The sequence below is a fragment of the Aethalodelphis obliquidens genome, unplaced genomic scaffold, assembly GCF_003676395.1.
Source record: "Aethalodelphis obliquidens isolate GAN/ISIS:26980383/991018 unplaced genomic scaffold, ASM367639v1 scaffold39, whole genome shotgun sequence".
Taxonomy (NCBI): domain Eukaryota; kingdom Metazoa; phylum Chordata; class Mammalia; order Artiodactyla; family Delphinidae; genus Aethalodelphis; species Aethalodelphis obliquidens.
Genome location: NW_020837983.1, coordinates 5,764,672 through 5,784,862, shown reverse-complemented (window position 1 = coordinate 5,784,862; position 20,191 = coordinate 5,764,672). Strand labels below are relative to the sequence as shown.

At 41.8% G+C, this 20,191-nt stretch overlaps 1 protein-coding gene and 1 non-coding gene across 3 annotated transcripts in view; both read left to right on the top strand.

Moving 5' to 3' along the window:
- The first annotated feature begins 14,281 nt into the window (after positions 1-14,281).
- Positions 14,282-14,363, top strand: TRNAS-AGA (transfer RNA serine (anticodon AGA)). The gene has a single exon. It is a non-coding gene; the product is annotated as a tRNA-Ser (tRNA).
- A 437-nt stretch (positions 14,364-14,800) lies between these two features.
- The window catches only part of CFAP418 (cilia and flagella associated protein 418), a 21,727-nt gene continuing 16,336 nt past the window's right edge, over positions 14,801-20,191 (top strand). Inside the window, exons 1-2 of one of the 2 annotated variants that reach the window (XM_027131444.1) lie at positions 14,801-15,004; positions 18,939-19,026. In XM_027131444.1, the coding sequence (XP_026987245.1) occupies positions 14,844-15,004; positions 18,939-19,026 (249 nt within the window). In that variant the 5' untranslated portion in view covers positions 14,801-14,843. The remainder of the gene's footprint in view (positions 15,005-18,938; positions 19,027-20,191) is intronic. The other variant, XM_027131445.1, reaches the window with a different exon arrangement.

Genomic DNA, 20,191 nt, shown 5'->3' with positions numbered 1-20,191 from the left:
AGGTCACACAGCAGGAGGTGAGCGGAGGGCGAGCAAAGCTTCATCTGTATTTACAGCCGCTCCCCATCACTCGCATTACCGCCTGAGTTCTGCCTCCTGTCAGATCAGTGGCTGCATTATATTCTCATAGGAACGTGAACCCTACTGTGAACTGCACACGCGAGGGATCTAGGTTTCATGCTCCTTATGAGAATCTAATGCCTGATGATCAGAGGTGGAGCTGAGCGGTGATGCTAGCACTGGGGAACAGCTGCAAATAAAGATTATCATTAGCAGAGAGGTTTGACGGCACAGAGAACATAATAATAAATCAATTGCTTGCAGATTCATATCAAAACCCTATCAGTGAGTGGCAAGTGACAAGCTGCACTAACAAAAAAAGCAGACAAAAAAGCCTGCTAGTAGCAGGCTTTATGGTGGCAAGTGAGTTGATGAACTTCAGTTGTACACCTGCATCTGGTGGCAGGCTTTAAGTCAGAATCCAACACTTATTTTTGTCTGTGCATGGCCCACGCATTATTTTATTTTCCACTTCTGTCCACGCCTCTTTCCCACCCTGCGCGCTTGTCTCAGTCACAGTTATGGTAAGCCCACAAGTTAACCCTAGCCAAAATGAGTAAAAAACAAATGTCGCTGGAAGCTTCTTTGAAAAGGGGGAAAGACCCAATGATGAGACAGCAGAAGACTCTAAGAGTGCCAACAAAGTGCTCGCTTCGGCAGCACATATACTAAGAGTGCCAACAAAAAGAAAGCTGCATTTAAAAGAAAATACCAAGAGTCCTACTTAAATTACAGGTTCATTGCAACAGGTGATTCACATTCTCAAAGCCCGCTATCCAACAAAGCCATGAAACCTTCAAAAGTGCTTTGCCACGTGGAGACCAAGTACCCTACCTTAAAAGACAAGGGCTTCCCTGGTGGCGCAGTGGTTGAGAGTCCGCCTGCCGATGCAGGGGACACGGGTTCGTGCCCCGGTCCGGGAAGATCCCACATGCCGCGGAGCGGTTAGGCCCGTGAGCCATGGCCGCTGAGCCTGCGCGTCCGGAGCCTGTGCTCCGCAACGGGAGAGGCCGCAACAGTGAGAGGCCGCAACAGTGAGAGGCCCGCGTACCGCAAAAAAAAAAACAAAAAACATTAGCAGAGATTTGGAAAGAGACTGAGCCAGGGACTTCTTTCTCCCAGCTATCACCTATCTCAGCTTTCAAAAGAGTTTGAGCATTACTTCCCAACCACAAAAGATCCCCAAACTGAGAAGGAATGGATCCGCAACCCATTTGTGAATAAGCCAGGTGAATTGACTTTGCCCGTGCTGGAAGAGGATCAATTGCTTGAGATCGCAAATGACGGTGCCCTTAAAAGTATGTTTGAGCAACTTCAAATCTCCACATGTTCGAATTAAAGTCAAAGCAGAATATCCTGAGATCGCCACAAAAGCACTGAAAAGCCTGCTTCCATTTCCAACATCCTGTCTTTGTGAGGCAGGGTTTTTCTGCAGTGACAGCAACCAAAACGAGATTACAGAGTAGACTGGACATAGCAACACACTTCGGGTGTCACTGTCTCCCATCACCCCCAGATGGGACCATCTAGTTGCAGGAAAACAAGCTCAGGGCTCCCACTGATTCTGCATTATGGTGAGTTGTATAATTATTTCATTATATATTACAATGTAATAATAATAGAAATAAAGTACACAATAAATGTAATGCGCTTGAATCATCCCCAATCCATCCCCCCACCCTGGTCTGTGGAAAAATTGTCTTCCACAAAAGCAGTCCCTGGTACCAAAAAGGTTGGAGACTGCTGATATAGATGACTTGCTTCTTTGCCCTCCTTCTCAAGCCTCCTCATGAAGGCGGCATCCACTTGATAAAGCTTTTCATGTTAAAGGGATATAAGGTCGCCAAGGAAAAATTGCAGTTTGTCCAAACCCAGGTTCAATATTTACAGCATCTGATATCAAAACAGGGTTACACCTAGATCCAGATAGACTTCATGGTGTCCTAAGTTTCCCAAAACTAAGTGCCAACTTAGAAAACTTGGAGGTTTTCTTGGGCTAGTTAGTTATTACTGAAATTAGATTTCAAATTTCTCTTTTATGGCCAAACCTCTACATGTTTCACTCAAAAATAACAACCCTGACCCAATTTTATGGGAAGAACTGGAGACACAGACTTCAGTGCCTAGAAGAAGAGTTTGATGAACCTACCTGCCCTTGGCATCCCAATTATCAAATTCCCTTTTTCCTTTTTATTTAGGAAAAGGAAGGAAATGCCCTTTGGGTACTCACCTAAAAACACAAGGGCCACCAACTGGACCAGCAGCTGGACCCTGTGACATGGGGATACACCCCTTGCCTTAGAGCCATTACTGCCACTGCCCTTTTGGTTAAGGCCACTGAGAAAATCATTGTGGGATCCCTTTAACCATTTTTGTACCTCATGCTGTAGAAGTCCTCCTGAATGCTCTTCATATTCAGTATTTCTCAGCTAGTTGCCTCACCTGCTATGAAGTCCTTTTGTAAACTGCTCCTGACATAACTCTTTTATGTAATAACCTTACCCAGCTACCCTTCTCCCCTCTGTCACTGACAAAGTCCCTCACCACTGCCTAACAGACCATTTCCTGATTCCTCGTGATAATCTGCAGTAAAATCTTTTGGGTAATGCTGACTTCTAATGGTTCACTCATGTCCCTTATTTAAAAGATGAAATAGCAAATACTGTGCTGGGTATGCTATTACAACTCCTTTTGATGTTGTTGAGTCAGCATCTTTACCTATGGCTACTCCAGCCCAACAGGTTGCACTATCTGCTCTTACACAAGCTTGTACTTTAGCCAAGAACCAAACTGCCAATACTTCTATTGATAGTAGATATGCTTTTGGAATAGCTCATGATTTTGGAATGTTGTGGAAGCAACGTAACTTTCTTACTTCCAGTGGAAATTAAATTAAAACTGGCTCCTACATTCAGAAATTATTGAATGCAATGCCTTTACCTGCCACTTTAGCTATTTTTAAGATTCCAAGGCATTCTAAACTTGACTCCCTGGAAGCTAAGGCAAATTGCCTTGCTAATATTTCCACAAGGAATGCTGCCTTTTTAAAGGGACCAACAACAGCCAAACCTCTGTCATGGTCTAGAGGGATAGTTCACCAAATGATAACTTAGAAAAACTGACTTAGAGAAGCCCAACAATTGGCTTCAGGAAAAAAAAAAAAAAAAGATTGGAAATTCAACAACTGTTGGTTTGACAAAAAGGGAAAGCTCTGGTTTAGACCAAACATCAACCTAGTCCTACTGGAGACTAAAATTCCCACTCCTCGCCCCAGTACATGCATTAAACCACTGGTCTACTGACAAAATGATAGCCTTATTGAACCAATATTGCAGGGAAAATATTAACCAGGCCACAAAAAGTGCCTACCTTACTATTCCACTTGTCTGATACAAACCAGGGAAGCCTGTTCATACTGCTCCCAAACACTGTAAACAGCCTAGAGGTCTGGCAAATGGATTTCATACAACTTTCTCTGTCTAATGGATATAAATCTGTTTTAGTCATGGTCTGTATGTTTTCATACTGGGCTGAAGCCTTCCCTTTCAGACTACTGCCTCTCCTGTGGCTAAAGTCCTTTTGGAAAAGATTATCCCTATCTGGGGAACTCCTCGAAAACTTCATAGTGATTGAGGAATGCATTTTACTGGCCATGTACTTCAACAGGTCTGCACTGTTTTCTGGTTTTATAACACTTTTGTTATGCTTATCACCCTCAATCCTCTGGTTTTTCAAACACACTAATGGCATTATTAAGACTCAATTGGCAAAATTTGTAGAGGTCTTTCAAATGCCTTGGCCAAAACATTGCCATTAATGCTTCTAAATCTCAGATCCACACCTTTTGGAACTCATAAACTCTCAGCTTTTGAGATAGTCATAGGATGCCCAATGTACTTGGCTACTGCTTCTTTTGACCCACAACTGATAAAAGTAGAGATAGTCTAATATTGCAAAGGCCTAATTGCTTCTATTAAAAATATGTCGGGAGATAAAGACCTTAAGTGCCACACCTTGCAACCTGGAGATTTTGGTTATTAGAAAAGACACCTCCAGAAGAACCTTCTTCAACCTTGCTGGAAAGGCCCCTTTCAGGTATTGCTAAGTAACCCACATGCCACCAAATTCTAGGGAATAGACTCTTGGATTCACATGAAACACCTAAATAAAGCAATGAAACGTGACTCGACCTGCACATCATCTGGTGACCTGAAAGTTAAGACTTCCTGGAATTGAAGGAGATGACAACTGATGACACAGCTTTCCCAAGATATCTAGACCAGGCCTCTTGGAAGTTTACTGCCAAACCTTTGAGACTGTACCACACTTCGGATGATCTCTAACGTCTATAATCTTGATAACATATAGACTTTAGATTAAAAGTGCCTGAGAGTTCTCCCTCCAACCCTCCTTGTCTCGAATGTGACCTTAATAAGTTTCCAATCTGTTCACTTTCCCTCCAGCCTGAGACACTACATCTTTCTTAGCACTGAGAGACAAAAAGCCGCTGAAACTTGAAAATCTGACTCTTGATCAGGGATGCTTTCAGAGAAAGATCTTGATCAAAAGGGGGAAATATAAAAAATTAATAAACAGAAACCTCAATTAAATAGATTTGGGAGACCAGAAGAGGGAATTCCCATGCCCTACAACGATAGCAGAGCCCAAAAGGAACAAGAATGACTCCTCTTCTTCCCTGGAAAGGACTCAGTCAATGAAAAGCCATGGACTTTTGTTTACCATAGCCCTCCCAACTTACTTCTTCCCTCTATGAAAGCACTCTTCCATTGTCGCGTGGGGACTTGCACATGGCTTGCCATGGTTGCAGAGCCAAAATTGCAATTCTCTGCCAATCCTGAATAAACCCATCTTTGCTGGAGAAATATCTGGTGGTCTATTAAGTTCAGGTCAACAGTGCTTTTAAAAACTTTTAAAAAATAATTTACATACAGAAAAGTACAGAAATCACAAGTATACATCTTGGTGAATGTTCACAAACTGAGCACACCCACATAGTCAGTATCCACAACAAAAAGTCAACATATCCAGCACCCCCAGATACTCTCCTCATGCTACTTTCTAGTCATTCTCCACAACTAGGGCAGTCATTATTCTATTTTCTAGTTTTGCCTGTTTTTGATCTTTATATAAAGGAATCATAAACAGTATTTACTTTTTCATACCTGGCTACTTTTACTCTATATTATGTTTGTGAGATTCATCCATGTCACATGCACATAAAGTTTATTCATTTTCATTGCTATATAACATCCTACTATTTACATATAATGGAATTTATTTATCCATTGTACTGTTGATGGGCATTGGGGTAGCTTCCAGTTTGGGGCTATTATATCAATAAATCATGCTACTGTGAACATTCCAGTAAACGTCTCTTGGTAAATATATGTACTCATATCTACTGGGTATATACCTAGAAGTGGAATTTCTAGAATATAGGGTATGCATAGTGTTCAACGGGTAGATGCTGACCAGATACTATTTAAGTACTTCACATGTATTAACTCTTTTAATCCTCACAAGAGTCCTAAAAATGTAGGTACTCTCATTAGCCCCCAATTATACAGGTGAGGACATAGACACATAGAGAGATTAAATAGATTAAATAGCACAACCAGTAAATAGATGAATTCTATTTAAATAGTGTTTAAATTCAGGAGGTTTAAGTCCAGAGCCTGTACTCATAACCACCACCCTGTACTCCTAAGCCAGGATTTCTTCTAGAACTATGCCATTCTGTTATTTTGCTAACTGATTTTCCCCTACCATGCACTGATATAAGAATTAAAGCACACACAGACACGTGCATACAAGCTAATTCTGGGAATGGTCATTAACCACATTGATATCACTGATAAAAAACCAGCCTGAGGGACTTCCCTGGTGGCGCAGTGTTTAAGAATCTGCCTGCCATTGCAGGGGACATGGGTTCAATCCCTGGTCCAGGAGGATCCCACATGCCACGGAGCAACTAAGCCCGTGTGCCACAACTGCTGAGACTGCACTCTAGAGCCCGCAAGCCACAACTACTGAGACTGCAAGCCACAACTACTGAAGCCTGCATGCCCTAGAGCCCACGCACCACAACTACTGAGCCCACGTGCTGCATCTACTGAAGCCCACGTGCCTAGAGCCCATGCTTCACAACAAGAGAAGCCACCGCAACAAAGAGTAGCCCCCACTCGCCACAACTAGAGAAGGCCCACGCACAGAAACAAAGACCCAATGCAGCCAAAAAAAAAAAAAAAAAAACAGCCCAAGCTGGTCACTTACATGAGCAGTCTATGTATATATGAAAGGTTCAGATCAACCAAGGATTATTTTTATTTCTGATGGAATTAAAAATATAGGATAGGCAAGACATCCTCAGTTATATACACAGTTATCAAACATTCTATTTTAACTAGAAAACTTAGAGCCATATTCATCCCAGCTTCCTACAGCAAGTGGCAATTTTACACACTTAATCATTCAACATGTTATTTGTGCTAAGTGTTTTGAGAGGATGCACATTGGGAGAGTACACATGGGGTGAACACATTCCCCATCCTCATGCATCTCACATTCTTGTAAGGGACACTAGAAATAACTATGACAGACGATAAGTGCCACAACATGGTTATAGGACTACAGATACTCAAGGGAGGAGTGGACCACTTTTCATTCATCAATCAGTTGAAACTAAAATGGTGACATTTTGGCTGAGTCAAGAAAGATTGATTAGACTTCCCCAAAAAAGGCAGTCAGGTCAGGGAAGGAGTAATAAAATGAGCAAATACACGGATATAGGAGGGCACCAAGTTCTTCTGGAAAACAGCCAGAAGTGGAGTATGTTGGGAACCAGAGCACATACTGGGCAGAAAACCTCACCACTAATTTTTACTGAGCACTTACTGTGTGTACTCTCATCTGACCCTCACAACAGCCCAGTGAGGTAGGCATCATTATTCCCTCTTACAAGGGAAGGCTCAGGGATATAAAAACTTAAGTTAACTTGTCCACAGCCACAGTACTTCTGAGTGCCATAGACCAGCCTTCGGCTCTGGCCCACCTGACTCCAAAGCCCCCAGTCTGCTGCCTCCTGCCAGGGGGATCTGAGGGGGCACTAGGAGCCTTCCAGGCTAAGGATTTGGACTTCATATGGAAGGCAATGTAAGACCATCAGAGCTTTAGTAAGAAACTAAGGACATAAGCAGAGTAATGCTCTAAGGACAGAACACTTCAAACCATGGGTCACTACTTATTAGGAATCAATTTAAGTAGGTTTCGACTAGCACTTTTTTTTCCAAATAAAAGGATAGAATGGAATGGAATGGAAGAGAATAGAATATATCAGAATACATCTCACATAGATTAAAATACAATTTCATAAAACTTTTGTCTCACTTTAGATAGATAACATACAGGTAAGGAAGTAGATGACTAGATAGACAGCAGAGAGATGTATGTGTATATCGTGCTGTCATCTGAAATGAATTTCTTACTATGAGTCAGTTCTAAGAAGCTTGCCAGGAGTATAAGTATACAGGTCTGATTGGAGGAAGAGTGCCTGGGGGTAGGGAAACCAGTTAGAGGATATTTGCAGATTTCTGTAATGGACAAGAGTTTGAACTGGGGTAGTAGCAGCAGAATTCAACAGAAAGGATTTTGTGCAACAGATATATGTTTTCTCGGACTTAATCTGCACTGGAACATCATTAACCTGTTGTCTCTGCCCTCAATAGGGATCCCTCGAAGGCCCCTTCAGACTTGACTATTTCCTCACTCTCAGGAGGCTTAACTTCCATCTTGTGCCCCTCCCTAGGGCTCAAGCAAAGTAGTCTTTGATGCGTAGATTTGTTTTAAAGGAATGAAACTAACTCCTCTCTACTTAGTCCAGTAATCTGTCTGTTACAAAGCAGTGCCCTGACTTTGGACAGAAAACATTAGGCAAGCCCAGAGAGGTGCTAGGCCATAAAGATGGTCTTTTCCACTGGGCTCATTGTTAGAGGCTGTCCTGCTCTCTCAGTAGCTCTGCAATTCTGTCGCCTCCACCTTGGGCTCCCATTCCACCCTCTCAACATCCTTGCCAAGCCATTACTGTATTACTAACCCCATTTTTTAACGTATGAAGAAACTGACAGAGAAGATAAAGAATGCCTTCAAGTACCCCCATCCTCAGCTAGTAAACTGGGGAAGTGAGACTGAAACCAAGGCCCATGTGACTCCTGGCCACATGTTCACCACCATTAGTATGCTGCCTTTCATTAAGTTATGTTTCCTTTAGATTAAGAAAGTTATCTTTTTAAATTTTTATTTTAGTTGATTGTACCATAGAAAGCTAAGGATATCACTAGCCATGAGAGGAGAGAAGATAACCTTAAGATAAATAATGAAAACACATAAAATATAGTATGGCACAAAAAAATGAACATGAATTTTGCAGTTAGACCCAATTTCAAAACCCAGGTTGTTTGACCTTGGGCAAGTAACTTTAGCTCTCTGTCCCTATTTCTTCACATGTGACAATTCAATAAAATAAGTTATACAAAGAGCTCAGAATATGGCAGGTGTGCAATAAATTATACTATAGACATGAGAATACTATACCTGACACAGGCATTGCCATGAGGCATTCTGAGACCTCAATGCCAGGTTTACAAGAGGATGGAAACCATTCCAGTACGACTCAGGCTAAGAGAACTGACCTGCCCTTGGACTTATTTGTGGGAAAGGAGTCCACCAGGCAAAATCACATTATTTAAAGGCAAGCTTGGATCTGATCCAGCCTGACACTTATACCCAAGGGGCTAGAACTGGAGGCCCGGAAAGGCAGTAAGAACGTGGGAGCTGTGGAGATACTCACAAGATGTGTCCACAGCTGTGGAGATACTGTCAAGTGGGTGACAGAATTCCAGACAGACTCATTCATGTTGAAACTTAGCCAGAAACAAGAAAGACAAGGGGCCCATCTCCCAGGAGGAGGGGCCAACATGGGCCAGGAGCTATCAGGGCCTTTGTAAACTAAGTAATGACCCCCCCAAAAGTAGATATCCATGTCAACTCCCTGGAATCTATTAATGTTACGTTATTTGGAAAAGGGATCTTTACAGACGTGATTAACTTTAGGATCTTGAAAGGAGGGGCTTATCCTGGATAATCTGGGTGAGTCCTAAAGGCAGTCAGATGGATCCTCATAAAATAGACACACAGAGAAGACACACAGGGAAGGCTATGTCAAGACGGAGGCAGAGATTGGAGTGATGAGGCTACAAGTCGAGGAATGCTAAAAGCCACCAGAAGCTGGAAGAGGCAAGGAACAGACTGTCCCTTGGAACCTTCAGAGGGAGTGTGGTCCTGCCCACACCTTGATTTCAGACTTCTGGCCTTCAGTACTGAGAGAATAAATTTCTGTTCTTTTAATCCACCAAGTTTGTAGCAATTTATCTTTGGAAGCCCTAGGAAACTACCAGAGCCCTGGACAAGGGTTTGGGGTTTGGATAAAGTTTCAGCCCAAGAATAGAAATGGAGTTCAATCTAAAAGTAGAAGTCCATCACACAGGGGTTCATGGGGCAGACATCAATGTGGCATTTTGCTCCCTGGATATCAGACTTAGGCCATCCCAGACTAATTCCAGATCTAACCATGATGAAGAAGAGTGAGCAAGTCCTGGGACGGCTCAGGGGCTGGTGGGGTTCATCCTGCAGGTGGGATATTTCAGTACCCACAACCAAGCAGGGCAAACAGGAACTGACAGAGCAATCAGAGACGTTCTGCCAATAAATGATAAATAACTCACAGAATATGACTGCGTGCAGTCTGAGATGATGTCCATTTCATGAGAAAAAAACCCAAAGGCCAGAAAATATGCTGCTCCTTCTATGGAAGGAATCTGTCCCTTCATTCAAAGGCCAGGCCCATGCCAGCACTGGGGGCGCAGAGGTGAGCTCAAGGTCTCTCTGTAGCTTCCACAGCCTCTCCTGGAGCTGAGACCTCCCTGCACGCTCAAAAGACTCATTCTCCTTCAGCTGAGAGTTTCTGTGGCTTGAACAGACCATTCTGCGCCCATATTAGCAGGAATGGGGAAAGGAAGACCTTAGCATCTCTACAGGCTTCTAATTCACAGGTCGTTGAGTCAGCCTCACTGTTAGCATACAGTGGGGATTTCCTAGTCCCCAAAAGTAGTATAATAAGAGGATTTCAATTTAAATGTTCTCAAAGGCCACACTTCTCCCCCACCTTCCTAGGCACTACAGGAGAAACAAATATGCATCAGTTCCAGCCCCTGTCCTTCAGGAGTTTGTGTCCTCATATGCAATATGAGGTCTAGACATAATCACTTAAAACTACAGAGCAGTGGGTACCACCAAATGACACAGACAATCAGAGACAAAGAACTAGAGGGGATAAAATAGCTTTTATTGATACGGTCAATCCGGGCATGAAAGGATTCCAAAGTGTGGCAATCTGATATTAAATTTATATCATTAATTTTATAGCCACTAAAAACAGTATTATCCATCCATTTGGTTCTCACTTTGCTTTCGTTCTAACGCCTAGCTGAAATTCCTACTGCCCCACATGGTTCCTCAACTGATCCTTTTTTCTTTTGCTTGAATCAGGTTTAACTTTCTGAAGGCTGAAAATCATAAAGCAAAAAATGATACGAAACAAGGAGGAGGGAAGAGGGAGTTGGACTCACAGAACTACAGAAGTGAAGAAATTATTTTAATGTCAAAGCCTCAAACAAAGGCTCGACTACTGACTCCTCAGAGGGACGATGGGTTTGCGCCACATACATTAGCACTTGCCTCTTCGGGCTGATCTGTTTGTTGGTTGCTATGTGCATGGTGATAAAATGTCCATTTGGGTGGGATCAAAAATTGTATGACCCTCTTAGAGCACATCTGTGAGTACTGGCCTTTTGAACAAATGACTATAGTTCACCAGGCCTCCGTGCTGTCAGAGGCTGCTTCCCATATACCAACTTTGAGCCTAGCGCTACCATATGGACACATGGGGGTCCATGAGAAATAGTGGCCGAGGGGCCTGAAAGCATGAGAAGGTCTGGCCAAAAAAGTGACAGGTTTTGTCCAGGCTGCCGAAGAGAAATGTACTTAGGCTAGAAAGACTGAAGAGGTGCACATCTTCAGAACGTGCCTGCGGATCCAAATACACCCTAACAGATTCTTGAGAGAGCCCCCGGCGGCCGTGTTAACCTTGTCATTGTTATTGTTAAGAGGCTATGCTCATTTCTGGCACCTAACACTGGACACATTGACAGCAACGGGGTTGATGGAAGAGGAAAGAATCTGTTTTGCAGTTAAAAAAAAAAACAGTTCTCAGGCCATTTGAAATCATGCCAGAGAAGTACTTGATTTCGGCATTCCTAAGCTCTCTGCGATGATGCCGCAAGTGGTGTCCCCCACGTGTGATGATGTATTTCAGGGCCAGAGCTTTCTCAAGACGTTCCAAGCCTGCAGGCTCCTGATCCTTTTTCAAATTACAAAGATGATAGTATCCCAGTGAGAGTTGTGACTAGTCTAAACTCTCCACAGCTGTGAGATGAATGTACAAATTCCAATAAAGATTCTGCGTGTTATGGACTGAATTTACCTACACGGCATCAAGGCCTAACTCAGGACGGCTTAAAAGAATCAGAGCTGCCCCCAATGCTATTTCCATTTCTTCTATAGCATTAGCTGCTGGGAAGCTGGTGACTGTTCTGTGAAGATGCCTCCTCCCTCACACCCACGCCACTGTCACTGCCCAGCGGTGGGTATCTATTTATCTATCTATTTACTTGGGAAAGTCAACAGGGCTTTGTTTTCTTATCATGGACACCTTTTCCCTAAAATACTTGCTTGGAATGCTAAGTAAATGCAATAATACACAGCACGCCACTTTTACCGTGTTTAATAATTGTATTGTCTGAAGACTCTTGGCTATACTCCTTTATGAAACATCTGACACTCGGCATGCTTTCCAAGACTGGGAAAGAGTTAAGGGACAAGGATTCACATCACTGTCTACACATATGAACAATTATAGAGAGAATAAATAAGATTCTTCACTTTGGAAAACAAAAAGACCAAAGGAATATATAACATGTTTTTTAATTATCTTCTAATATGATTTGCACGAACACAGACTCTTCCAAAGCCAAGTATACATTCATCACGTACATCCACCTCCATTGCTTAGAGGCCGCTGAAGTTCACCTGGTATCGCTCCTGACATCTGGAGATTTTTTTTTTTTTTGCCGCTGTGGCTTGTGGGATCTCAGTTATCTCACCAAGGACTAAACCTGGGCCACAGCAGTAAAGCCTGAAATCCTAACCACTAGGCCACCAGGGAACTCCCTGCAGATTTTTAATAGTATGCTATCATCATCCCATTTATCAAACAGCCATACACATATGTGATATGTGGCGTTTCTCATTGTAGACACTGAACTTGACTTTTCTCACTCTAACGCAAACCAGAAAGACAACACAACTGAGGTCAGAAGACCCAATGAAGAGTTGAACAAGCTGTAAGTGAAATTCTCAAGACACCAAACCTCTGGACGATCTACACATGATATTCTATTAAAACCGGAGTGGGAGTGGAAGAAGGAAACAAGCTCCAATTTTTTCCAATATTCATGTAAACAAAACACACAACTAGAAACATTTCCTCTTTTATCTTTTCATAGTCCTTCATGCAAATCTTCTACATGCTAAAAGATTCTTTCAGCCACTGGTGGTATACCTCAGATTTCATCTTTTCTAGAGAAAAATCAAATTATTAATTTAAGCCTATTAAACTGTATGGCAACTATGCGTAACTCCCCCAGAACCATATTGCAAGGGCAATTTCAGTATCAAGTGGCTTATTCCTGTCTTTTTTTGGAGGCCAGTTCCAAGTACCATCACCCAGCAAAGCAAGTTAGGGAAAAACAAAACAAAACTTTAAAATATTGAGTGGGAAGTCATACAATATGCTAGGATTCTGATAGCTAAAACAAAGAAAACTTCAGGGAGTATAACCAGGGCAGCCAGACAGGTAAGTGGAATGTTGCCTTGCTGGGAATATTCAAGGTTGGTCTGGTGGTAAACATTAGTGATGTGCTGTTAAATGCTTGACAACTAACTCTAGTGAGAAAAGTACTTTGTAGCATGTGCAATTTCCCTGGAGTAAGTACACTCAGGAAGCCTGATTCCAAGCTACCCAAGTGACATCACTAACAGGAAGTTAGGAAGAGATTCACAATAACAACCCACTGTATAGTATTTCAGATACAATAGATGTAAATAACCTCAACAGCATAAATTATAGTAAAATGTAGGGAAATAACTAGACTGTGGTGAATTTTGAGTATTGCTTTTGTTTTTTAATATATTTAATTTAATTTTTTAATAATGGTTGCATTTAACAGCTGGGTCCCAAAAGTCGAATATTTAAAGGTAGGCTCTACATTCGCTCCATCACACCACTTCATGTTGCTCTTCAGGGACATTAAAGATATTCTGAACAAACAACAAACCAAATAAATGGAGCTACTAATTCAACTCGATTAAACTAGCTCCAGAGTTTCCAAGGCTGCCAACCTCTTTGCTATCCCACGTTAGAAATACTCAAAGTTCAGGTTTCGGTATGCACAGTATTTTACAGCAGTACCATGAAATGACAATACCTTGCATTTTATCACGTATCACACTTTTCAAAGTAGTGTTTTTACGGCACTGTGGGACAGTCTGGCCCTGCATAGTGAATTTAAATCAGTGGGCAACAGCATTTTAGTGCCTAGTGGGTAAAAAGAGTCCTTGGGAGCTGTTTGTCCAAGAGAGAGGGGCAGGGGTGGAGCTGGGAGCCCGGCAAGGAAGCCCGGAGGCTGGTCGGTGGCCCCACGGTTGCCGGTTCCCTCCTGGAAATGCACACCTCTGCAAGCAGGTGTACAGCAGCACCAGGCTTTCTTCCTTACCTCTTGTTTTCTGACGCTAACTTTAGCGATTTTACTAAAATTCAGTTTTTTCTGATGGGGAGTAAAAGGTTGGACGAGATATGCTCTAAGAGCCCCTCAAGAAGGTAAAATTATTAGCGCCATAACATTCAAATATGCTCTTATCTGGCAGAACAGTTTTGCAGTGTTTTTCTCACGATCTAAACATACCTGTTACTGGAGTAGATACTTGTGTGTAGACTACATAGATCTCATTGCTAAAGGTAACGTCAACAGTAGTCGTGGCCGAGTGGTTAAGGCGATGGACTAGAAATCCATTGGGGTCTCCCCGCGCAGGTTCGAATCCTGCCGACTACGACCAGTTAAACTTTTGGTACAAATCCTTGTTTTCCTTTTGCAGGCTTCTCCACAGATTATTTAAAGAATTATGAACTGCTGGAATACAACTGGGACCCCCAATGGGGCAGGATGAAGAGCGGATGAGGGAGCTAGGCAGTCGTGTGACTGTGGTTACAACTTGAGTCCAGAAGAGGGAGATGGGACAAAACACGCCAGATAATCTGGAAGAAAGAAAAGCAAAGCGTCGCGAAGTAGGAATGGACACTTCCGTCAGACCTCTCGCTCCGCGGGAAAGCCTGTGCCCCGGCGCCTCGCTACCCCACTGCATCCTTCCGCGCGAGCGCGTCAGCGCCCAGCCATCGCGAGCTCCTAAGACAGCCTCGGAATGGCTCGCGCATGCGCGGGGGTGGCCAGCGCGCCCTCCGGATCCTCGCGTTGCCCCTGGAAACCACACGGTGCTGTAGCTACCAGAGCAAGGGAAGGACATGAGGATTCAAGATGGCGAAGGACCTGGACGAGCTCTTGGATGAGGTCGAGTCCAAGTTTTGCAGACCAGACCCACTGAGACTGGGTATGGTCGAACGGCCCAGAGGCGGAGGCGGTGGCGGTGGCATCCTCAGCAACGACCGGAACCCAGCCGAGGCGGAAGAGAATCTCAGGTTAACAGGCGGGAGGGGTGGGCTGTTCTGGTGAAGCCTGCTTCAGGTCCTAAAGCCACCCTCCGCCGCCGGACCCAAAGAAATGTACCCCCGCCCGCGACCTCCAGCTCCTCTTCCTGCTAGGGCCCAGACTCTCAATTCCCCACTACCGGGGCCGCACACACTTCAGCTCCCCGGCCTGTAGGATCCTAACATCTCTTCCCAAGGCCCGACTCCGCCCCCCAAGCAAGCCCCAGAGGACTGGCCCCGCTGATGCCCCGCCTCTAGAGCCCGCGGTTTCGCTCAGGTTCTGATGCGGGAGAGGGGGTGCAGCTTAGGCTCTCTCTCTTGAGCCCCGAGGGGGTCACGGTGACCCGGGCCTCCGTTTGTGTGAGCGATTCTTTTCCGCTTTTGAGATGCCAGCACAGAGAACCTCATCCTATTGCCTCTGGTCCTCTTGGGACCCCATTCCCAAGGCAGAACAATTCTTGGGCCAATTGTTGGAGAAAACGATTCCATTCTATTCCATCATTAGTTGATTTTTTTTTTTAAGCTCAGATAATTGAATGAGATTAGATTTAAGATTAAAAGGTTTAATTATTGGTAACACTGTCTTTATTAATCCAGCCACCTTCCTTCTCCCCATGGCCCCAGCTAAGGGTACCAGATGATCTCAGGCATCCAAATTGAAATTTGGGGAATTTTCTTAAGTCTTGGCTTTTGATCCAGAAAAAGTATCTTTCAAATTTGTCAGTCATTTTTCTTCTGTGTAATTATTCAATAATAGGACTTTCTTCTTTATCTCACTTCCCCCCTCAATTCCAAAAAAACAAAATTTTTGCCAGAGTGAGTATTGTCCTTCAAAGTGATGGCTTGGGAGCCTCTGCAGTGACTCTTGCTTGAATCTCTTGGAGACGCTTGTGGAATTACACAGAGGCAGCTTTGGAACAACCCAAGAAAGTCAATCTTGTTTATTTATGGCTGCATCTGTGGGTTTTGTTTTGTTTTTGCGCACCTGCGTGTGATTTCCCAGAACCCAACACCATTGCTACCCAATTTACAAGACTTACCTCTAATGACATTTGTTTATAAAAATTCACCCTCAGAAGATAAAAACATTGAAAAGAGTCTAAAATTTAGAAGCAGAAGTTCTAAAAATTAGTCGAGTACTTGGCAGCATTCTAAAAAAAATAACTGTAGAGCCAACTAAAATGACTGCTTTGGGGACTTCCCTGGCGGTTCGGTGGTTAAGACTCCGAGCTCCCAATGCAGGGGGCATGGGTTCATCCCTAGTGGGGACTCGGCCAAAAAAGATGACTGCTTTGAATGGGCTAACGCTCATTTGACTGTTTATGCAAATAGCACTCTCACTAATTTGTATATTATTATCTTGAATGCTGGACATTCTTATGTACTCATTCCCAGCACATCTACCATTCCTATCCTACAACAATGTTACCTTGCACGTTCTTTTGTTCTTTTTATTTATTCCTTTGGGGCATGGAGAAAATTTATCAAAGAGCCTTCCAGAGCCTATTCATCTTAGGAGAACTAGCACAGAGGGATAGGATGTCTTAGAGCAGGCTGCTGAAAATGAAAAGGGTTACTAAGGTGGACGGATCCTCTCCAAGCACAGGTCCTTTTGTACCTCTCTCCGTAGCCTGTTGTTACACTACTAAAATCCATCCATAATCCTCGTAGCATCCCATCCCACCTTACTACCTCAGATTTTTCAATGATACATTTATAGAAGCTGTAACAAACCAGTACTGTTGTCATTCATGTGTTGAATTCAAGTGTTGTCATTCACTTCATTTGGCAGTGTAGTTGTAAATTATGCCAAAAAAAACCAGCAACAAAGACCCTAAACTTAATAACAAATGTAGAATATAATGTCAAATATTAAAATTTTGTCCTGAGCCAAAATTGATACCTAAAAGTTAGGAACTGATTTACATTATGAATTTATTAATAGGAGACTACCTGCCAATTGTGTAGTGATATAGCCTGTATCTCTTTTTCTTAAAAGAGTTAAAATACCGAAATTGTCCCTTAAAAATGATAGCTCTGCAGATAATAAATGACCATGACACATCTGGATGCCAGGAACTACTGCTAAGTACCTCATGAAAGTACAGAGTACATCAGAGAGTACATCATGAAAACCAGAGGAGAGAATTGCTAGAGGACATCTTAGCAACCTGCTGTCACAAAAGAACTTGAAGGAATTGGTACACAAGTGTCAGGTGCTTCTGAAAGATTAAAGCTAATTGGAACCGAGAAAGGCCATTGAATATAGTGATTTGGGCAGTAGTGACTTTGAACAAAAGAGTTTCACTATAGTTGAGGGATATAGAGGCCAGAGATGGAATATTACACCTGGAAGAAGTTTTAAATAGTTGTCTAGATTTCCTCTTTACATATAAAATGTCTGAGGTTCAGAGAGGTTAAATAATTTAAACTAGGTGGGTAGTTCTCAACAGGTGATGACTTTACCACTCAAGGGGCATTTGGCAATGTCTTGACATTTTTGATTGTCATAACTGGGGAAGGGTGTGCTACTGGCATCTAGTGGGTAGAAGCAGGGATGCTGTAAAACATCCTACAGTGCACAATAGCCTGCCCCTCTCACTGTGGTACACACACACACACACACACACACACACACACACACACACACACACACCAACGAATTATCTGTTCCCAAATGTCAGTATTTCTAAGGTTAAGAAACCCTTATCCAGATCACCAGCAGATGCTAAATCCAATATACTTGTAAGGAAGTAGAAATAATGGATATAGACTACTCTTCAGTAGTGAGTAAAATAGGGTGGCAGCTTCAAGAGGGGTTTTGGAATGTTTCTTTGAAGAGGAAAGCATACTTAGCATACTTGGGAAGAAACCAGTATACAGTGGAAGATATTAGGGGTAAAAGTTAGAAAGGGAAAAACTGAAGAGGCAAAGTCTGGACATAGATGGAATCAGACATTCAGTGTTAGGCAGTAGCCTCTGCGTTTTCTTACATCAGGTTAATTATCTTACTCTAAGCAGTATCAAAGGAGGGCTATAATCCTGATGTTAACAGTTTCGGAGCAAATATGTTTCTAGAAATAGAGAGTTAGTCTAAAAAAAACCTGTCTTTTAAAACAAATAATTTAATGATCCAATGAAGTTATAAAGTTATAATGATATACAGCATCTGTAACATAAACTCTAAAGAGAGTTAATCTCATTTAGTGTTAGGTGTCTAGACTGCCCTAGACTCAATTCCAAGCCTCTCCTCCCACTATTTATATGACCTTGGCGAGTTTTTGAATCTCTCAGTCCCTATATCTTCATCTATGTAAAGTATTCAGTAAATGTTAGCTATTAAATAGGAGTTCCATGCAGTAACAGTTTGTCAGTAATCCTGTGATGATTATACCCGCAGAAGGTAAAGAGGTAGAGATACTCCGTCAAGCAGATATCACTTTTTTGTGTGTATGTGTGTAATTAATCATTTGGTTATATAACCTTTGGCTCCTGTAGTAAAGAGGTATGATTATTTGACTTACAATGGAACCCTTAGGGGAAAATTAGACATATTAAAATTATCTTTGTTTATAATTCTCAGGTTCTACTTATAATTGTACATATTTTGTATTCTTAAATAAATGGTTGATGTAATTTAGAAAAGTGCCTACCCACCTTTCTCTTATATATAACGTACAGCTTTAAACGTTATATTTTAAGTATGTAAAAGTACACATGGGAATTTGTACCTGATGAACTACATCCTTTTTCTCAAGAATCCTAGGCTATGTCCATAGTAGGAAAAAAAGAACATCACATTTGTCCTTCTGTTATCAACTCTAGTAATGGACTTTATTTAAACAAAACTCTTCTGATGCTGGCTGGCTTTATCTGCACTTAAGCTTCAGCTGTTTTCTTGTTTGTTTGTTGTTTGTTTTTTCAGATCAACAGAAACATTTAAAAAAGAACATGATCTTGACAGTCTTATTAACGAAATATTTGAAGAGCCCAACTTTGACAAAAAATGCTTTGTAAGTCAAATGTTCTAAATGTACAGTAATTCTTTCATTATCTCAAGACATGTTTAGAATAGTCTGAAAACTTATTAGAATACACAAGTATCTATAGTCCTTTGAATTCTGAGAAATACAATTATTTAAAGAAATTATTCCACTTAGATTTAAATAAGAAAAAAATTAGAAACTATGTTTTGCTTTTTATTTCTCAGCAAGAATGAGAAATTAGAAAAGCTGTTGAACAAAAGTCAACTTGCAGATGAAGTTGGTTACTTGTATTTATTTGTATACTCTAAGAATACTTTTCTAAAAGACCAAAATCAGCTTTCATTATAGGAATGTGCTTAGCATCTCAAATGCTTTGCCGTTGCTCTCATCCCATGAACTAATCAGTTAAGTTGGTAGTATTTTATTTTTTTAAATGCTTATATATCTATATCAACTTTATAAAAGCTCATAAAATAATATAACAGCCACCTATATATTTACTAGTCATACTGAACATATCTTAACATTTTGCCAGATTTGCTCCTCTGGATTTTTTTTTTTTTGGCCACACCATGTGATTTGTGGGATTTTAGTTCCCTGACCGGGCATTGAACCCAGGGCACAGCAGTGAAAGCGCTGAGTCCCAACCACTGGATCGCCAGGGAACTCCCTGGACTTTTTTTAAAGATATAAAAATTATAGTTTAAGAACTCTCCAAATCTTACTCTACTGCCTTCCTTCCCAAAGGTAACCATTAGCCTTTCCATCCATACTTTTATACTTTTATGACATACGTATGTAACCATAAACAATTTTAACTAATGTATAGCAGTCCCTTACGTAACTCCACCGCAGTTTATCTACATCCCTGGTGATTAGACATTTTGATTATGCCAAGTTGTTGCTCTTACAAACAGTGCTTCATCAAATATCTTTGTATGTCTTTTTTTTTTTAACCCATGTATAGGAGTTTCTCTAGGATATATAAACCTAGGAAGTCACAAGGTGTGCTCATCTTCAACTTTTCTACCCATTGCCAAAATGTTTCCCAAAGTGACTGTCTTATTTGTATTCTTCTCACCAGCAGTGATGAGAATGTATATACTTTCATTTTTACCAGTTTGGTAGGCACAGAATATATTTGTTAGATATATATATATATATATATATATATATATATATATATATATAT